The following is a 21,260-nucleotide window of genomic DNA, read 5'->3' as shown; positions in this document are numbered from 1 at the left end:
TGAACTATCAGTGCATTCAAAACTACAAAATTCCTTTAATTGGTTGCAAGGCACTCGTTAACAAAATCGTCTTTGAAAAGGTACATTCAAACTCGTTAGCATGAGCCGATGAATAATTACTAAAAATAATAATAGCTCCAATTCCACCTCTATTTTTTTCTTTAACACTTTAACTAAACGAGGGATGCTCACAACTCATGTTTCTTCTTGTATTTCACCCCTCATCCTATCATTGAGTCCAGCTCAAAAGTTTCCAATTAGTGACGCCACTTTGATCATAATTAAATAAAAGCACACACTGAATTGTTGTAGTACGGTCCACACTCGACATTGTGGTCGCTGCCAATTCTTGACCAATTTGTCCCTAAGAGAATCAATAATTCAATGGATGGACCGTCAACGTCCTTCACTTCACGTCACGTGTGGTCGTTCTCTAGCGCCTACCTACTTCGTACCTGTGAATTAAGAAGACCAAAAAAACTCGAAAGGACAATACCCACTATAAACTACTATCGATTCATCGAATGTAATAAAAAAAAGGCGGCATGATCAAAGAACGGGCACTGAATCCTTATTCTAATTTTTAATATTTTCAATTTCGAACATTTTGTTGCAAAGCACGCTGGTCATCGTTCGATTCGTTCCATACATGTTCAATTATTTATAAAGCTGGGATGGCTGTCAACCACCCCGAATTGCAAAAAAGAGGACCACCATTCGACTAAAGATCTCCCATAAATTAGCCTCCTCCTCTCTCATCATTTATTTTTCTCTGTTTATTCAGTCGGTTGTTTACGATATGTCGATTTGAATAGATAGGTCGGTCCAAAATGGGAGTTAGGGATGTGCAAGCTTTACTTATCTTAATAATTCGCTGTGGTAAGGTGGCGCACTCGTGAAGCAATCACACCACAACCACCGCCCCCGGAATTAAATGGAGAACGTGAAAGGCGTCGAGATGGACGCGATGATCGTACACCAATCATGATGTTCAGCGGTCTTTTGTCCGCTTTAATTCAGCGCGACTTTTGGGTCAGTGACGCCCCGCTTTAACCTCGCTTTAGTTGATTGAGATAGCCTCGTTGCGTCGCTCAATTAATAAGGGCTTTTTGTCAAATGACTGATGATGCCACTAAAATTTCAAATCAGTATTCTCACGACCCATTCGTCGACAACTATTTTCATTTTACCCACAAAAAAAAAAGTGTCTCGTATATATGAAAATTAATTTTTGTCTCGTGAAAAAACTCAAGTTGGTATTCCTAACCGATATTTGCCCCTTTTTTATCCCATTAAAAGGCAAATATGTTAACATAGGTTGATTTTCCATATTGGATTCGTCATTCTTTGCGTTAGATTTTATGTGTGCATTTTAATGAGATATTGAACTTAAATGCTGATGGGGTAGATTTGGGTCGGAGTATGGAATTTTCCGCGAGACGATATTAATATGTCAAGAGCTACCAATCCTAAGATTATTTTTAAGATGAAAACTAATTTGAAGTAGTTGTATCATAAGGATATCGATTTTGTGATTTTTTTAAAAAGATATTAATGAATTTTAAATGTGCAAAATATATTTCAAAGGAGTTATTGCTAATGAGTGTGTTTGACGTGCAGGGTGATACCATAATGGCTATGCGGTCATTGTCACACAACTCATTTGATGTGGCCATGACCTGAACAAGCCAACATAATCCCAATAATTACTTAAAATTGACACTTTTTTCTTTTTCTTCTAAATGGTAAGATAGAGTTTGGATCGGTTTTCATGAATCTCAATCTGTCCTTCTCCTCAAGCGATTTTAAGAGTGCACTCATTCATTATTGACTTGGTGTTTTCGAGAATTTACTTCTCAAGTACTCCTAAAAACGCCACTAGAAAAGTTAAACTAACACCTAAATTTTGTAAAAACGATCATGTTAATGAGTGCTCGACATACTTAATTTGGGATAATTTGATTTTCAAAATATTGATTGTGCATGACATGAGGACAAATAATAGATCAGAAACTATAAATTTTCCAAAAAATTGTGGCTTAACAAATGTCCTTGAGGTGCCCCTAATAAATTCCTTTTAAAACAACGTATGTTGAACAAAATGTCGATTGGACATATTCGAGACGAGTATCGGAGTCCAGACCTCCGACCAGACTAAACTAGAAGCAATCAATTGCACATTCGAGACGATTTCACGAGGCGAAGGACAAAGAAAGAAAGGGGGTTAGTTGCAAAAATTGACAGCATAAGGGCCACATTGTAATTGACCCTAAGCATCATGATCTAATTGAAAAAAAGGAAAAAAAGTAAGAGATATGCGTAGGGGTGGGCTCCTTCCCGGCCCATCCTTTCCTTTTCAGAAGAACAGATTGGGCTCCGAACGAAAAGCCCACGGCCCATCCGGCATCTGTCTTCATCTTCTTCGCTGGGCGATCCTCGCTCCGGTTCGAACCGCCGCGACTCTCTGGTGTTCGAGCGACGTCTCCCGGCGGCAAATCTCGACCTCGCCCGATCATCGCCGGCGGCTTTGATCGTTTTCTCTCCGCAGCGATGGTGCAGAAGCAGCACCACAAGTCCATCGCCAAGAAGCAGCCTCACGTAAGTCATGTCCTTCGCTTCTCATGGTTTTTGCAGTTTGCATCTTTTTGGGCACTCGTGACTATTGCTTGCTCTTCGATCTCCGAACAATTTTCGAAAGTTTCAATTGCTGCGATAATCTGTTTGTTGCGGCGAGGCCTCCGAAATTGAGCTTTCGTGGAGGTATTTTTGGCTAAGTTCTTGGTTGGAGTATTCGTCGGTGGTTGTTTTCAAAATCTGAGGGGACGTGAATGTGGTATGCGTTGATGAACAGGTCAAAAAGCAGGGGAAGCAAGCGGATAACACGCAGTTCCGAGCTCAGCTTGATGCTCTGGGCCTGAAAATTGTCCAGGTGACTGCAGATGGTAATTGCTTTTTCAGGTCTCCGTTCCTTGTTAGAAAAAGATCACCGTATTGTTCATGATTTTGTTGAATGTTTCCAGGGTTTGATTTGTTTTGTTTGATGACAGTATTCCTCTCTGTTGTGGTAGATTTATGGTATGCTCATTGCATTACCGCTCTGTCGTGAGAACACAGCACAGTGCATTTTATGGTACACTGGTTCTGGAACACCATCATTGATGCACTAGAAATTCCTCTGTTGGAAAGACGATTGCTTTTCGTACAATGTATCATTCTACTTGAGACCCTGCATCTGGAAATATATCTCAAAGAAGAGCTCTATTTGCCAGGGAATGTAGCTCTTTTAACTTAGTCTCGAGGATATTAGATTGACTCTTCCGATATCCAAGTAACTTTGTAAAATTCTATCACTATTGTATCACTATTGCACAACGCCTAGAGAAACAAACCATGTTCCTCAACCCCGATTTCATTCAGCGTATTTGAATTATCCATCCTCCAGGTAATCTGACGGCCTTGAATGGAGCTTTTGTCTATAGAAATGCCTTTGCTATTGTTGGAATTTTCATAGTTGTCCACCCTTGTTAATCAGGGCCCTTGCAGGTCGGTTGGAAGGCAATGAAGATGAACATGGAAAGTACCGGAGTATGGTTGTTCAGTACATATTGGTATGTGGAGTGCAGATTTCTCTTTTTCAAGCAGTAGGAATTATGTTCGCAGGGGTTTTTTTACATGGAGATGTTGTCCTCATTTGTATTAGTGCTCAGTGATCCGAATCTGAACTTTATTTGGTGCATTTTGTTCTTGTACTTTTTCTGTAAGTATTGATGGATCTCACACTTATATAGACACTGAAATAGCATGCCTTTGGAAGAAAAAACCAAGTTAAAATGTGTATTATACGTTGAAGCATACATTTCTGCTGCCAATGGTTATTCCTGGTGATATTCAGCTCACATTCAAAGTTGCATAGAGTTATACCAACACAAGGATCACCTGAGCAATTTGACATTCTTATTTTACTAGGGAGGAAAACCTTTTTAGTGTTAACTGTGATTTGGATGGTGTATCTTGGCCTAAACTGACTGGTGCAGGAGGAAGCTGGACTTTATAGTTACCCGCATTGTTCTAGCCTACAGGAAAGTGCGGTTGCCACTTTAGGGTGCCAATATTATGCAAACCGACATATGGAGGAGATATTGAGAAAATAAAAAATTAGAGAATTGATGCTGACGTTAACTTTTTAGCATGCATGATAAAACTTTAATGTTTTGCAATGGCACAAATTGGCAGTTTTGCTTGTTTCAAGTTTCAACAGAACCCTTTATTTTCTTTGGTTTTTTCTCATAGTGATGTGTTTAAGGAAATAAAATCCTTGTTTGAAGAATGGACCTGATATGTGCATCTAAGATGGGAATTGTTAATGACAGAAAAATCGTGAAATGTTCGAACCATTTATTGAGGATGATGCGCCATTTGAGGATTATTGCAAAACCATGGGAAATGATGGCACGTGGGCTGGTCATATGGAATTGCAAGCGGCTTCTCTTGTTACACGGAGTAGCATTTGCAATCATCGGGTAAGACTGACAATGAAGTCATCAACCATCACCTACGTGAAGTTTTGTTGGTTACTGTCTTTTCATTCCTGCGGGAGAAACATCCAGACTAAATGAGGATGTCATTAGACTAGTCAATTGTTAGCCTTGCCACTGGATTTGAAGTTTCGCTGTTTAAGCATGCATCCTAGAATTCGATGACCATTGAAGAACCCATGATTATTGGTTTCCAGACTCATTCTCCACTTAATCATATAACCGATTTCTTCCCCAATATGGCCCTCCTTTATCTGAGAAGTTGTTCCCCCATCATTGTTTAGATCAAAAGACCACTTAGGACGTTGTTCTCATAATGGTTATAGCTTGTTCTTTTCTGTCTGGTTATAATTTGTTACTCTTTAGACTGAAAAATCAACTCATCTGAAGCGCAATGATATCCACCATGTCTCGTGATGTCTATTGTGGCAAAAGCATGTGGAAGGACCATTGATGGTGATGTGCAAAAGATTTTTTCAGAGATATATTGCACCTTTTAGCAGAAGGAGTTCCGATGGGTGCATATAATCCTAATTCAAAGAAGACTTAATATATCGAACTTGTTACAAAATTGCTGGCTTTTTGAGTGTTCTATATGTCCTTGATGAATCTACACAGCACTAATTAGTTTTGATACATGCTGTGCATACAAATATCTGTTCGTTGACGCCAAATGGAACAATTTATCTCACTCCTTACTTGATGCAGAACATGTCACCTCGGTGGTACATACGCAATTTTGATCAGCCTGGTGCTCGTATGATCCATTTGTGAGTTTTCTGAATATAGAGACTCATGCTTTTTTTGCTAAGTAAGTGCTCAAATACTGGGATGAGATCTGGCTCTGTCTGTATACACTTAAATAAATGAGCTTTTCTTACGTTTTACTTTCCCTCAAAAGATTTGAAAATAAAACAATGTTTTTATCTTTTAAGTGATTATGAAAAGATTATATATTTCTCCTGGTCAAGTTTGTTTATTTTTAAAAGGTTTTAGGTGTTTCGAGTTTCATAAAAGTCAAATTGCAAGAGCTGCAAGATCTTTTTTTTAAAAACGAAAGCTATAAGTACAAGTCGTCCAAACAAACCAGCTCATTACACAAAAGAAGGTACTGCAGCTTGTTCAGGGAGACTGCTGATTTGTGAAATTATTTTGGCATGCAAGGACAACATCTCATAAGTTGCAGATCTGAGTGTAGTTGCGGTGTTGTTAGATTTAACCATGGAAGTTCTTTGCTAGTTTGAGAGACGTTTTGGTGCGGTCGGAGGGGGATAAATACTGGCTAAGCATATGTGGTAGGAGACCGAAATGTCACTTTAGCTTTTCTTTCTTCGATAAATTATTTTATTGAAATTCCCATTCATAATCCTTCAATGAATGGCATCCCTTAATATTCTAAGTTAAGATGGATTAGATCTGTCTAGGTAGCCATCGTGACCTTGGATTGTCACGAGGATCATGAAATTTAGTGGATATATGATATTCCATACTTTACTATCTTCGATAAGTGTCATCATGTGAAACCAGTAAGCATAAAAATGTGCGTTGTGCCATTATTGTTTTGTGGATAGGGAAAATCTTATGTTCTTTTTGTACTGATGGTGTTTCATTATTTGAACTTATATATTTTGCTTTGCTTTATTAGATCTTATCATGATGAGGAACATTACAACAGTGTGAGGTTGAAGGAAGACACTGGAGATGGGCCAGCTAGGCCAATTACAATCAAGGTTGCTACTGGAATTTAATTCTAATTTACTAAGTTAGTAGGGAAGTTGGACAAATTGTGAATTTAAGTATGTGATTTTATAATTTCTTTTGCTGAAAGGCCTGATTCTAATCTCTCGTCATCGTCTTGCCAAGCAAAAGCTGGGTCAAACAAGTCTAAATCAGGAGCTGGTAAGGATATTACTGATGCTGGATCCATCAAGCTAGTCATGGCTGGAAGTGGTTGTGAGAACATTGAGAAAGTTGAGCAGGTTATGTCCTCGCTTCTTCTGCTCGCTTGTTTGCATTAAATGCTTTCCTCTCATTTGCTGGGTGCCTAGAATTAGAATACAAGACCTTTCTGTGGCTTCTATGTGACATGCGATGCTTTTACAGACACTGCTGCAAATGTATGGGGATGTTGATGCTGCCATAGAGTATTTGATAGCAGAAAAAGGTATTGAAGATTTTTCAGAGGAAGCTGTCCAGTCTCCCTGCAATGCAGATGCTTCTCATGGTAATGGCTGGTCAGTATTTATCTCTCTAGATTTTCTTTAATAATTTAACTTCACAGTTTCAGAGATACCATGTTGAGCTTCACGAGAAGCTTGTTTGGAGTCATTTTGATGCAACTGGTAGAATTAGCGTGCTTTGTCTTGTCAACCATAGATTTTTGGGGTAGTCAAACATGTTACACCCAAAACTATTTAATAATTCTTTGTGGTGTTTAGGTGATGATGCCAGTGGAAATTCTGAGGAACAGAGAGAGGAACCTGTGGAAGAGGCCAATGAAGAAAATCCACCTAGCAATAGCGCTAAACGGACTAATGATGATGGCAGTGCCCAGCGAGAAGACAAGGTTTCCACAAAAGATTACCTCTTTTACCATTTTGGTTTTAGCTCAAACGTGAGAACTGTTGGTGATGCGCTCCTTCATTTTTATTTGCTTGTTTTATCTTGAAATGCAGAAAATTCCAAGAAACAAGAATTGTCCATGTGGTTCAAAAAAGAAATACAAGTCCTGTTGCGGGTCAGGGACAGAGAAAGTCTCTGCAATTTCCAAGTATTTCTCGTTGTCTCAGTGCTTTGTATGTCAAGTTATAGTTTAAGCTTGTCTTTTGTTGAAGTACCTTTTCTGTTTCCGTGTGATTCGAGTTCATACGTATGTTGAAATTATGGCTTATTTATCCAACATTGTATCGTAATTAACTTCAAGTCTGGACTATTTTCTCACTCCTATGCTTTGTCGAATAATGGGTTCACTTTGGAAAAATGTTCATACATGAGCAATATAAATTTGTACTTACAAGAACAAAGACAGCACTGAAGATTTCTCCTTTTTTTTATGTCTAAATGTTGTTTTGCAGTAATCAAGCTCTTCAATCCAGAAAAGGTAGAAAGGAAAAGAAGCAAGGCAAGAGAGGGTCTGACGCATCTGCACAGTGGATCTGATGGAGGGCCACCTGACATGGGGGCTCTTTGTATCTGATTTTTTGTTGAAGTATGTGCACCATCATCTATTGAATTTCAGATATCAGTACGCTATCTTTCAAATATTTGATTAGACACAAATTTTTTTCTACTTCCATTAGCATGAATTTGATGCATGCATCTCTTTTTTGATCTTTGGGATAAGTGCGCTTTCTAGTTTTCCACCTGTTGCCAACTTTAGAAAAATCTATAGGTACAAAATTTTCAATGGTGTTATTTTTCTTGGATAGTCTGCCTGTTTGATGCATTTTATACTGGCAATTGTAATTTGGAGATTCTTTGCACACATAACTGTTGTGCATGCATATAACACCTACCCTGGTAGATTTGTTGGCATTGGCATGAATGAGTTTGGTGAGAAGTCAAAGGGGGAAGGAGATAAGGAAATTCAGCAATAGCTGTCCTTGGGCTAAATTTTTTCATGAATATATAAGAGACATCACATGAATTTGACAAGTGATGGTTTAATTTCTAAATTCCCTTCCAAAGCGGTGGTTTTGTTGTAACCGTAGTTTGGGGTTCCCATGAAGATGTCATTCCTTTTCCTTTCATTTCTTTGACAAAGAAGGCACTAAGCATTTATGCACACTTCTTCTTGTAATTGATAAGAGACGGGTAAGATCCAAAATGCACTTAAGCTCCATCTATAAGGACCCAAATGCAATTCATCTGCAGTTGGAGATGACACAGATAGTACATATGCTAGTTCTTCCGTTCAAATTGGTGCAGATTTCTAAAATTAAACAACTTTGACTGACAATTATCTTTGGTTATTTTGGCAAAAGAGTATTATAGATCTTTTGTTGGTTTTCATTGGTCGTTATCATCATAACATCATTTAGACGAATTAAGTCTCCAAAGCTCCTAAGTGATGGATAGTGTGTAAAGACCGAAGTTTTAGTGAGCACTTGAATTTTTTTCTTATTGTTTTTGTGAAGTTTTAGTAGTACATTTTCCAGTAATCCCACAATAATCTTGAATTTTTTCTTATTGTTTTTGTGGAATTGCATTGTGTCAGATGGGGCTTGTCCAGTACTCTAAAAGAATCACAACAATCTTGCAGTCTTCGTCATTGCATCCAATTATGACTCCAAACAACCATGGCACGATCACATCAGGGAGTAGGAAGTCTCCAAAGCTCCTAAGTGATGGATAGTGTGTAAGACCATGAGCACCTGTGGTTAATCACGGAAGTTTTAGTAGTAGATTTTCCAATAATCCCATTCCGAAAATTAATTAAATAATAATCTTGAATTTTTTTTCTTATTGTTTTTGTGGAATTGCATTGTGTCAGATAATGTAACCATTCACTTAACCTTAATTTAATCACACTTTAAGGGCTTGTCCAGTTCTCAAGAATCACAACAATCTTGCGGCTTCATCATTGCATCCACGAGGGAGTGGGGAGAGAGTAGAATTGTGAGCAGGATGCTGAAAGAAGTCTATAACTTGAGCTTCTTCCCGGAGCAACTTATGAGGTTACTCATTATTTTTTCTTGGCTTGCCTCAAATATAAATCTTTTCATTCTCTATTAGCTGCAACATAGAGCGCATGTTAGTCTGAGGTTATCTTCTGTCTTCAAAGGCTGGTACCTTATTAGTCTTGTATGCTACCTTATCCCAAAATGGGGAAATAAAAGATCCTTACTTCATCTAACAGCTTAATTGAACCTTGCACGGTGATGCTGCTCTAATAACACAAGGAGTTAAGCGATTTTTTAAGTTAATAAAACTGTGTAGATTCATTAATTCCATGTAAGAAGTCAAAAACACATGATACTTTGCAAGATTGAAAGGTGTGCCTTGTGAGGCCCATTTTCATTCAAATGGTGATCCAACATATGGGAGGGCATAATTGCCCACTGATATGGGAGAATGTAGACATCGCGATAACTTTAATGCGATAAAAGCATCTTTGGCTTGACCTATGCCGTGATGTTCCGTGGATGTCTAGGCCGGTAAGTGGACTTTTCCCATCGTGCGCCATTGTTGAATGAGATTGGTCAACCTGCTTCTTCATTGTCCTTGAGAAGGTGGTCCGTAAAAGCCCAGATCCCTTCCATGAGATAAGTGTGCCTAGCTATTAACTAAGTGTCTGGTACAATAGACTTTCTTATTAAATACTTAGATAAGGTTCTGATTTAAAATAATTGATATAGTTGTTAGCCATGTGTTTAAGGTCTATCTAATGGTTATTTTCAACCATTTTCTATTATGAATTGAGAATTTTAATAGGAAATATATGATGCGTTGTTTTCAAATCTTTGGTCCATTGATTTTGTAGAATGGCTCCGCCAGGGTAATTCTAATCAGAGTATAGAAGGGCCAGTACTAGATTAAGGATAATTTACTTGGAAACCATATATATACATACACACACACACATATTGAAGAGTGCTAATCAAGTTTAGAATCACCATGTGTCAGTAAAAGGGACAAGGTCATGATGTTATATGACGCGGTAGCGACGTGTGGTGTGGCAAGCAAATCAATTTCAAAATTTAAGTGTCAAGTAAGAGGACCGGCATTTTATACGATCAATTTAATTGGCTGATCACATCACGTTAGCCGTTAGTGATTTGACTGCTGAATAAAATAATTTTCTCAAACTAGGAGGTGGCCCCTTGAAAAGTTTTCAAATGCTAGAATTCCCAAGCTTGCGAGAACTTTAGGAAACCTACTCCCTTTGAAGAAATGCTATTTATCATCACCTAAAGTTGCAAGGACTCTCTAGCAAGTACCGCTGTTGATATGCACTTTGTAGTTACTAAAAATCCATACCGTCACTTATGGGTTTGATGAAGGAATTTATCATCAAGAGATAAACTCTACAATCAAATTGCTAACCTCAAAAGAAAGATACTAACTAGAGATGTAGTGATGATAATGAGGACTTCATGGGACTTATGACTGTCGGAAAAATACTTACGATGTACAAATATTATCATTTACAAATAAAGAGGAGAAATACTGTATCAATGGAGAATTGAATAATGATGATGCTCACAAATTAGCAATAACGAAAGGGATGTTCGTGATGCAAAGTTATATGTTAATAACCATATTTTGAGGATTTTGGGTGACTTGTTCAGAATATTTTGAGAAACGTTATTTATTACGAATTTGATGAAATTTACTTTATTAATTTAAGTTTACTAACGACTAACATTAACATAAGGGCATAACAAAGATTATTTTTTGGCAATGAGCAAAGTTTAACATACTGCTATAATAGGGATATGTATAGAAACACATTAGTTCTGCAAAACTTTTTGCTTCATCTATAAACTGCATAAAAAAAATTTAAAATTACCCAAGTAAAGGGAAACAATGCTTGGGGAGATGAAATATGAATACAATTTGTTTATAAATAAGTACTGTAGAAGTCGTAAAATTTGTTGCGAAAGTATAATAAAGTTCCAAGACTTTCAAAAAGTGAAATGAAGTCTTAAAATCTATCCAATCAATACAATTAAGTATTTTTGTTAGCTCCACCAAATTTGAGTAACAAAAAATTTGACATGTCATTTATTGATATGATTTGACTACACATGCTAAAGATATTTGAGCCAAACATGAAGCCACATTATACTAAATTGAAGTATCAAGTGTGCCATGTCACCCTCTCTCCATTTTCCAAATCTGACATTAAAGATTGAAGTGAATGCCATCTCTTACTTCAACAACAAACATAAATGTCCCGAGGTATCAGGAAACATATGCCAACCCCCAGTTTGTTGCGCTGGCTTAATGATTGCTTCTTTCAAAGTTGCATGCCAGCACTATTACACTCACCTCTTCCCATTTAATTTGTTTCGTTGTCGCTGTCACTGCTGTGCCCGTACCTATTGTAGTACATGGATGTGTCCATGTCCGTGTGCATGTGCCTGTACCTATGCTTTGGCCATCTATGACGTGGGAGAAATTTATAGAAGAATTCTTTGAACTTCATTTCACATATTGAAGCTAGATCCATTAATTGCTTGTCTTCGAGCACAACTTTCAAATCATTATCCATTTGCTTGCATCTTAGCACATATCCCAATTTTTTTACGGTTCCACCCGATACATTGAGTGTGAGGCTAAATCGTAAGCAATCCTCATCAAATTCAAGAAAATCAACAGCTCCCCCCAACACTCCCCACAGCACATTCGTTTTGAGATATTGAATCCACATGTGATTTGAATTAAATGAACCGAGAGATCCTGATAACCCATTCCGTCTTTGGCCGTTAAGATGGGGCACAATGTCGAAAAATATTTCCTTTTTACCATCTTCTACAGTGAAAACAATACAGAGAGCTAATCCCAAGAACTTATCTTAAAAGTCTTGTGAAACCATGAAAGATATGGTACTGCCTTCAACAATGACGAACTCCTCTAGCATATCTCCTCCGGGGAAAATATCCATGTAGTGAGGAGCAATTTCAAAATAGCGACACTTCTGTTATACCAGTAAATTGTTAGATGTACTAAAGTTAATAATTAGTTAAAATAGAAGAGTTTGATTTGAGAATTTTTTTGGTAATTTAATAAAAGCTAGAGTTTTATAATAATTAAACATATCGATCTTTCCTTGCCTTATATGTAATACTCATGAAATCATCACTTGCGAGTATCGTTGTAGCACATGGTGCAGAATCACTCTACGTTAGATTTGCTTATTTGTATAGAATTTTCAGTTTTTGCGTTATACAAACACAGTGCGCTTGACGTACACTCCAACAACAAATCAACACATGCACTTATGAATCCGCGCGTATCCCCGGGGGCCGGAGAGAGAGAGAGAGAGAGAGAGAGAGAGAGACCTCAACTGAAAAGTCAGAGCATGACATGTCACCCAAGGTTTTGTCGTCTGTTTCTGTTTCATTTATGGCTGTCTGTTTCTTTGATTGGTAATTATCTTCATTGATAGTAGTACTGCTATTACATATAGGTGCAAAATCACAATACATTAGCTTGTTTTGTTTACTAGCATTTGCAGTTTTGCATTGTAAAAACACAAAGCACCCATATCAATAACAAATCACACACCACAATCGCGCACCCGGAGAGAGAGAGAGAGAGAGAGAGAGAGACCTTAGACATGAAATCGGAAAGTGAGGAGTCATCCTTGCTGTCGTCGCCTTTTTCTGTTTCACTTGTACGGTCTTCCTCTAAGCTTTCATTATCTTTCTCATCCTTGCTATCGTCGTCTTCTTCTGTTTCACTTGTGAGGTCTTCCTCTGAGCTTTCATTATCTTGGTATGGGAGTCATCCATATCTTTGCAAAATCCTTATTAGCATTTGCAGCTTTTGTTTGGTAGGATCACAGACTCAAAGCCTGAGAAGGCGGGAGGAGTGGTTTATGGTCCTCTATTAACTAAATAAATAACTCCTGATCTATTACATCATAGGATTTTGCAAAAAATCACAATAGACCACGTTATTAGCTTGCCTTTTGTTGGAATTTTAAGCACATAACGAAAGCATGAATTGATACGTAGGAAAGGGCTTGGGCTACTAATAATAGATGAATTGATGAATTGAACCGTTGAAAATGATTCCTATTCTTGTGAGCCAACCTTCTTTATCTATGTCTACCTGAAACTATCTATCAACTCTGAGGCAAGATAATCATTCTCACATCGCTCCTTCAGCTACACATGGTGTGTCAGCGGATCCTAAAAAAAAAAGAGTTTATATCGAGTAAAATATAGACTTTCTTGTGTTAAAACTTTGGCTCGTAAACACAAAAAGACAGCCTATCTTAATGCCTGAAACGATAGGATGGCCCTTACGTAAGGATTATATGCCCATATCGTCGTGTTTTCTTTGAAGATATCAAATGGAGGGGGGGAAGAGGGAGGGAGAGAGAGACCTTTTTTTTGGGTCGTTAATATCGTCGTCTTCTTCTAAGCTTGTTTGATGATTATCTTCATGGTCTACCCACCGCTATTATATGTAGGTGCAAAGTCACAATATATTAGCTTGTTTTGTTTACAAGCATTTGCAGTTTTGCATTATAAAGACACAAAACACCCATATCAATCACACACACACACACCACAATCGTGGAGGGGGGGAAGGGAGGGAGGGAGAGACCTTTTCCAGATCTGAGAGATCTGCCGAAATTTCTTCCTCTCTAGTCGTTTCTTCATCGTGATGCCAAATCTCATAAAACAAACTTGGATCTAACAACTCGTCATCTTGATTAAAAGCCTCCAACTCATCCTCTAGTGACTTGCATATCAATTGAAATCCAAACTTTTTTACCATTACACCATCCGATGCTTTAATGCTTAACTGGAAAGACCTTGAGTCATTTTGATCAAAAGGGTCTACTCCCCATAGGTTCTTCATTGCATACAACTGTAATAACACATGTTCCGAATGCAATATGGGAAACTCCTCGACAAGGAGTACCTATGTTGGAATCTGCCATTTGTGTATAAACGTGAGCTCAAATTCCTTTGGTGTTTCTTCCTTTACTTGAAATACAACACAGATAGCTAATCTTAGGAACTTCTCAAACAAATCCTTCGAAGCTGTGAAAGATATATAACCCTCCTTATTCAGGAGTAACCATTGCAGCATCTCTCCTCCAGGTAGAATAGTTTCCAAAGGTGATAGGCAACATGATTCCCAAAATTGCTGTCGTAAAAGTAAATTGTTAAGATATTATTTCGAATTTGACACTTGAAAAAGAGGAGTTTCAATGAGTCAAATTTAGCTACAATTGGCGATATATGTACACGACTTCGTATTAATCAGAGAGGGAGGGAGGGAGGAGAGAGAGTCTAACCTTACTACGGCCCGAATCATGAAATAATCGGTTAATGGACAATATGTCGGAGGGAATTTTGCTTAGAGATTCACAATTCCTTGCCTGCAATATCAAGCAATTGCCCTGAAACCTCGCCAATCTCTTGTAGCTGTCGGCATTCCGAAACATCCAATTCAAGTAAATTATGTAGGTGCCCGCACGTTGGAAGCTTAGCAAAATTATTTTTGCACAAAGACAAAATTCTAAGGATGGAAAACATGAATGATTCTCTAGGAACTCTACTTCTTGTAGATTGCATCCTATAAGGTTTAACGACTTTAGCTTGGGAAATCCTGTGCTACGCAGATCACTCAAATCCTCATCCTCCTTTGGAAACTTAATTAGTTTTGAACAACCATCAAGCCATCAAGCTCTCAAGATTTGGCAACTTGTAAATGCTAGATGGGAGGTTTGCCAATTTCTTGCAATGACTTAAACTCAAATTCTTCCAAAGAGACAAGATTTTCTGTGGATGCCGGAAGTTCCTCAATTGAAGTTTCATCTAAAAAAAGTTGCAAGCATTTCATTTTATCCGGAATATCAGGGAATCTTCGCAACTTTGAGCAACCACAAAGATTGAGAAATTGAAGATTCTTGGGTTGGAGTATATCAGGGAGATGATGAAGTTTAGAGCAACCTTGTAGATTCAACAACCTCAATCGTGAGCATGCTCCAAATTTTTGCACCCATTGAGATCTAATTCCTCGAGATTTGAACAAAAATCGAGGTTCGGCATATAAACCATGGACAGACATTCACTGAAGTAAAGGGACTTCAAATTTGTAAAGTCCTGCAAGAAATATCCACATGGAAAGAAAATGAAGATAAAAATATTTAATGAAAAACACTTGATCATCATTCAAGACCCGTGTGATCAGAAATTAGTTGATCATATGGTGTATACAGAGCACTCCCACTCCCTTTTTAAATATGAGTTTATTAAGCAATCCTTGGCCAAAAGAGAAGATTAAAAAAAGAATAATACTCGTAATTTCACCACACACTAAGCTCTATCAAGCGACACACAAGAGAAATCATTCCAATGCTAAGTAGTGTGGCCACTTCTACTATGTATATGTTTAGAATCAATACATGTAATTCAGAGAGAGAGTGTGACCTCAAGTGGGAGCACATGAGCCATGGTCAAATCCTTTGCCAGCTAATTCATGACATGAATTTAAGCTAACATAGGTGGCACTTGATGGACCTACAATCTTATGCAGAGATATGCAAACCTGCCATAATGGCAGTGGAAGCTTGGGAATCTCTCATGTCATCACTTATTAGGTCATGGTGCTTGGTTGATTGATTTTTGAGAATCACACATTTTGTTGAATGTAGTAGACCCTTGATCCGTTATATGTTGCTGAACTTTATATTAGTGAAATTGTGCGCCCACATGGTATTCCAAAGACAACTCCTTACGTTGTGTAGTGAATGCATCTTTTAAGTCTTTTGGATCTTACACCATTATCCACCACTAATATGGAGAAAGAGCTAAGACAATCAATAAGTTACATGAGGAAGTGAGGAAGAGAAGTCCGAAGCAAAATGTCAAATATCCCAGTCAAGCCAAAAAAAAAAAAAAAAAAATAGAAAAGCCTGCTGTTTTTAAAGAAGGTGATCTTGTCTGGATTCATTTGAGAAGAGCGCTTTCCACCTAGTTGTGCTACGGACGGTTCTTTTCTAGTTTTGGAACACGTCGATAATAATACCTGCAAAAGTGAGCTTTGTGGAGGGAATGGTGTTTTCACTAGTTTCAATGTTGCTAATCTATCACTATGAAGTTGGCCTCGAGGAGGAGTCTTTTCAAGATTTCAAGATTCTCTCTTGTGAATAGAATAATAGGGATAAAATATATTTCTTGATCAGTGAGCCTGTTTTATACTTTTTAGGATTGTTTTAGTCTCGATTACAATGTGATAATATTGTAGCTTGTTTGAATTTTGTATTTCGGGTCCATTTTGGAGGTTACTCAAAGATACGTTAGGCTCCTACTTATAAGTGTCCTCTCAGTGTCTCATGGTAAACACAATTAATTTATTAAATGAAGTTTCATTCTATCTTTTCTTTGTCTTTCTCTCTGTCCTTTTAGGGGATTCATGAGTGAACGAGAGAGTGCTGCATCCTTGGACTGGCCTACAAAGGTGGTGATTTGGCCAAGGGAGACCTAGTGTATGTTGTCTCTTTCCTATCCCCCATAGTGGGGTTTTTCCACTTCATTTAGATTGGAAACCCCTTCTATTTATTTGTTCGCTCAACACATTCCGGCGTCAATGAGGCCGACAAGCATGACAGCAAAATTGAAAATCCATGAAGTTTGTCTCTTTTGAGGCATAGGAAGAGAAAACTAAAGAGTATGCACAAGATTTGAAAAAAATTTATTTCTGAAAAATTGAGCAAAACCACTAAATTAGAAGTATTTAATGAAAAGAAATTGTGGGTAAACACATAATACACAAACATAGAATGTATGTAGGATATTTCAAGATTAAAGTTTGCAATAAGAATTTGTTATGGGATAGAAAAGATTAAAATTTAGATTGTGAAACATGTGAGAGATAAAATAGATTAATAGTTTACGCACCTCTCAATGAATACAATATTTGTTAAATAAGTAATCGAGACATTTTAGGGAAGGAATTAAATTGAAATCCCGCGGAATGGAACCTTTACTTTGTACAGTAGTATTTATATGAATATAAATATAATACATATGTACATAACTTAAGATTGATTTAAGTTAAAATTATATTTAAATTAGCAAAGCAAGCCCCTTACTTCTCTTTATGAAGCCTTATTAGTCATGCGTGAAAGCCATTACGTGGTACCAGCGTCCTAGATGTGGTGCGCTAGCGCATCTATAAAGTAAGACTCTTCCATGGAATTGTACTCCACAAGCTTTTATTTTGAAAAAGCAGGAGAAGGAATGGCTGGTCAATCTATCTCCCCTAAGAGTTGCTTTACGTCCTGTGATTTCTCACTTAGGAATAAATGGAGTAAGGGTGCAACCGAATGGCCCGATTGAAAGGAAAGGAGGGGAACATGTTGCATACTTGGAAGGAGAAGGAGAAACTCCCCATTATATTTGAAAATGAATATTTTATCCATAAAGATGAAGATAACTTTCTTGGAGTTCGCTTATTCCTCCTCCCAAAAATAAAGTACTTGCCAGAAATCTCTGGTTAGGTTGGCACAATAAAAATAGACGGGACTTTTGGGGCTGACTTATGTTAAAGACTTAACTCCTTTAAAGATCCTTTACTAGATGACTTCTATATATCTCTTTTCATCATCCACTGCATTCTATCATAAAAACAACTATGGGAGGTTCAATCAAAAGTACTTGGTGTGCATTCGCTTCAATGATAAAGCAAATAAGCATGAAAAATCTCATTCTATTTTCTTATGCAATTTCGAAAGGAATCTAGTAAGCTCATATCTTATATAAAATAAAGAATTTTTTATAGCATTTTTAGTATCTATCCTTTCAAAGGCATGCAAATTGAATCCTCAGTTCATGTTTATTAAAATACTAAGCATGTTCATCATTCAATTGTTAAATTATGTCACCAATAAGTTCTTGTTCCAATTTTCGGTATTAAAGTTACTGACCGTATAAGTCCATTCTTCTCATAATTTCGGTACTTCTAACATTTGAAAATGAGATTGAACTTTTTTAGCAAGTATCTTTTGTTCGAATCAACATTAAAATTCACATAGGAAAGTGTTTAATACTCCCCTAAAACGGGAAGAATCCACTTATGTCGGTTCATGCAATAGATCGACATCTTGTTTTTAATGCTTTAATCAAATATAAACAATTTAATAGATGCAGATGTTTCTTAAGCACAATTAACAAGCATCATCAGAGTTAGTAATTGTTGCATCCAAAGTTTTCTATAAGTCCATTCTTCTCATATATATAATCATAATCATATGCAAACGGAACATAGATGTGTAAGAGATAAGTAAATAAGGACAATTCATTTGAATGCGCACCTTGAATTGGTCCACCACGACTTGAATGTTGCTTTTGCACAGATCAAGACTGACTAACTTCTTTCGGCCAGGGGGAAATTTGAGAACCGAAAAAGTGCATTCAGGCCATTGAAACCATCTCAGTTCGTTAGGAAGATAGATGGGACCTTGGAAAGAGTTATGCACATTAATCATGATGAGCAACCTCAATCTTCTCATGTTTGGGAAAGCATTGGGACCTATGTATATTGCTTCTGTCTTGGGTAAATCCAAAACTATGGCTTTTACTGCATCTGTTCCCTGCATTTATAGAACTTGCATTGCAATTAGTATACGAAGTCAGAGAAGAAGAGAGTAAAATTAGTGTTTAAACCACCAAAACTTACCATTTCCCCTGATAGAACATCACAGACATCTTCACAAAGCCATATCCTGCTGCGTCTTCGAGGATCATCACGACATTCTTGTTTAACAATGTCCATGCCCATCAACTGAATCAAGTCATGCATTTGTATTGTATCCCGTCCTTTAGTTATTAAGGACTTCTCAACAAGGACTTCTACTCCAATAGTTGGGTCAAAGTCGCAACTGTTAAGGACTTCCATGATGTACTCTATAGATCGCCCCTTGAAGAAACATGCAATATCAAGGAATATCTCCTTTTCATTGTCCTCTAGTCCATCGTAACTTAACTTGAGAACATTACTGATGGATTTGTCAAGACTTTTAGCAAGTTTATTCAATTGGCTTTCCCACTCTTGCTCTCTTCTATCACATAGGAAAGAGCCCAATACCTCAAGTGCTAAAGGAAGTCCATTAGCATAATGCAAAGCACTATCCACAAGATCCCTCCTTATCACTATTTCCTTACTTCTACAAAAAGCATGTTTATAGAAAAGTTGAAGAGCTTCCCAATCCGCTAGAGGTTTAACTTCATATATATGATCTTTATCTATCCCATGGGAAGTTAATAGACGGTTATCTCTTGTAGTAATGATGATTCTGCTTCCTTTACCAAACCATTCACGCTTTCCAGCAAAAGCATTTAACTGTTTTACGTCAACGACATCGTCGAGAACAAGGAGAACTCTTTTGCAGCAAAGCCTATCTTGGATCAAATTGATACCTCCATCAACACTAAAAACTGTTAATTCTTTTCCTAGTAATAACTCGGACAACAATTTTTCTTGCAAATGAACTAAATCCTTGGAATCTTTTGAAGTTTCCCGAACATTTGCCAAAAAACATGAAGCCTCAAATCGTCTAAAAATATCATTGTAAAGGGCTTTAGCTAATGTTGTTTTTCCTACACCTCCCTGTCCCCATAACCCTATCATGAGAACATCATCTTCAGACTCAAGATTTAACATTGATTCCAACCGTACAACATGTGGACGTAATCCAACCGGATGCTTGGCAACATATAAGGGTGTTCGGTCTAGCTGCATAGAGATCTCCCGCACAATTCTCTTTATAGAATCTGCTTCATCTCTGATAAAATCGGGAAAGTACTTGACACATTAATTTCAAAGATAATTAACTTTCATGGGAAAAAAAGAAAGATGTATTCAGCATATAAAAAAGAAAAAACAAAGCAGTGTCACATCAATCACTACTTAGTACTTACTTATCCTTCAAATCCCACCCGGACAAGCTACCCACGTCATGGAGAGCCTTTTTCCATCTCTTCACTTTCTCCGAATCTCTCCCAAACTTTCTCTCATGCTTAACCATAGCTTTTCGGTATCTCTTTCTTGGTGTTCTCACTTCTCTAGGATCCACTTTGTAAAACAACGGAAATACCGTGAGTCCTCTTTGCTCCTTGCACTCCATGATTTTCTCCACCTCTTCCAAACACCACGGTGAGGAAGCATAGTCCTTGGAGAAAACGATGATTGCAATGCGTGAGTCCTCGATTGCCTTAATAAGTGCCGGTGTTATTTGTTCGCCTTTCCAAAGCTCCTCACTATCAATGTAAGTGTAGATTCCTTTTTGGGCAAGCGCCGCATAGAGATGACCGAGAAAGTTGTTTCGAACGTCCGTACCCCTGAAACTCAGGAAGACGTCATAACACCGTTTCAGATCTGAAGAAGCAGCCATTAGAGGAGATGAGGTTTGATGTGCTTCCTCAGAATGCTTAGTGTCTGGTCGGGCTGCAGCTCTATCTCTCATATGGATATCACTTTGAACTAATAAAGAAATAGAAACGAAAACCAGATCATTTCTGATGCTCCGAGTCGATAAGCATATACTCCACCAACTAATTTAACAGAAAGCAGCATTTTGCATAAGGTGCACAGAACCATCCTATATAGGTGCTTCTTGACTTGATTTGCCTTTTCCATTAATAAAAGAAATAGAAAAGAAAACTAGCAACACTCCCATGCTTCTGGTGCTAGTGCTAATATACATGAGTCAATCGCAAAACACCGCCTGTTGGAATATTATTTATAATGAACAATCTGACTTTTTTCTTTCAAGAGGTATTCTACAAAAGCAAATCCCAAAATAAATTTCCCTCACTTTTCAAACTAAAATTTTCCATACCATATCTTGCATTGAACGGAACAAATTCGAATCTGTTCAGGCATTTCTTCAAACACGTAGTGGGCAGCGAGATGGAGAGCGAATATGGACCTATTCGGAGCTCGAGCTGAAACCTAAACTCCAGAAATCAGCGAGCAACGTTCAAACTTAAGAAAAACCGACTCATTCAGGTCCGACGCGAGTGAGGACTAAAG

General features: G+C 37.6%; 3 protein-coding genes across 3 annotated transcripts; 1 reads left to right on the top strand and 2 right to left on the bottom strand.

Moving 5' to 3' along the window:
• The first annotated feature begins 4,526 nt into the window (after positions 1–4,526).
• LOC104416648 (OVARIAN TUMOR DOMAIN-containing deubiquitinating enzyme 7) lies at positions 4,527–7,694 on the top strand. The gene is made up of 7 exons (XM_039300180.1): positions 4,527–5,305; positions 6,181–6,265; positions 6,399–6,514; positions 6,639–6,759; positions 6,974–7,101; positions 7,211–7,305; positions 7,631–7,694. Exons 3-7 carry the CDS (start codon positions 6,473–6,475, stop codon positions 7,692–7,694), a joined length of 450 nt encoding a protein of 149 aa, XP_039156114.1. The 5' UTR covers positions 4,527–5,305; positions 6,181–6,265; positions 6,399–6,472.
• Positions 7,695–18,496: 10,802 nt separating this feature from the next.
• Positions 18,497–20,001, bottom strand: LOC104457143 (disease resistance protein RUN1). The gene is made up of 3 exons (XM_039300519.1): positions 18,906–20,001; positions 18,725–18,819; positions 18,497–18,626 (listed from the first exon to the last, which is right to left on the bottom strand). The coding sequence occupies exons 1-3, from the start codon at positions 19,965–19,967 to the stop codon at positions 18,584–18,586; spliced, it is 1,200 nt and encodes a 399-aa protein (XP_039156453.1). The 5' UTR covers positions 19,968–20,001; the 3' UTR covers positions 18,497–18,583.
• On the bottom strand, positions 19,723–20,897 carry LOC120287598 (TMV resistance protein N-like). Its single transcript, XM_039300520.1, has one exon. It carries the CDS (start codon positions 20,689–20,691, stop codon positions 20,143–20,145), a length of 549 nt encoding a protein of 182 aa, XP_039156454.1. The 5' UTR covers positions 20,692–20,897; the 3' UTR covers positions 19,723–20,142.
• Positions 20,898–21,260: the final 363 nt, after the last annotated feature.

This window comes from Eucalyptus grandis, chromosome 8 (assembly GCF_016545825.1).
Source record: "Eucalyptus grandis isolate ANBG69807.140 chromosome 8, ASM1654582v1, whole genome shotgun sequence".
NCBI lineage: Eukaryota > Viridiplantae > Streptophyta > Magnoliopsida > Myrtales > Myrtaceae > Eucalyptus > Eucalyptus grandis.
This window is presented reverse-complemented; position numbering and strand designations above follow the sequence as displayed.

Excerpts from the sequence above, each read along its gene's own strand:
- LOC104416648 (XM_039300180.1), top strand. The coding sequence starts at position 6,473 with ATGGCTGGAAGTGGTTGTGAGAACATTGAGAAAGTTGAGCAG. Across the intron at positions 7,102-7,210 it reads GTGCCCAGCGAGAAGACAAG|AAAATTCCAAGAAACAAGAA; the intron begins GTTTCCACAAAA and ends CTTGAAATGCAG. Across the intron at positions 7,306-7,630 it reads AAAGTCTCTGCAATTTCCAA|AAAAGGTAGAAAGGAAAAGA; the intron begins GTATTTCTCGTT and ends TCTTCAATCCAG.
- LOC104457143 (XM_039300519.1), bottom strand. The coding sequence starts at position 19,967 with ATGCAGCTAGACCGAACACCCTTATATGTTGCCAAGCATCCGGTTGGA. Across the intron at positions 18,820-18,905 it reads ATGTTCTATCAGGGGAAATG|GGAACAGATGCAGTAAAAGC; the intron begins GTAAGTTTTGGT and ends CTATAAATGCAG. Across the intron at positions 18,627-18,724 it reads CCAAACATGAGAAGATTGAG|TTCTCAAATTTCCCCCTGGC; the intron begins GTTGCTCATCAT and ends GCACTTTTTCGG.
- LOC120287598 (XM_039300520.1), bottom strand. The coding sequence starts at position 20,691 with ATGAGAGATAGAGCTGCAGCCCGACCAGACACTAAGCATTCTGAGGAA.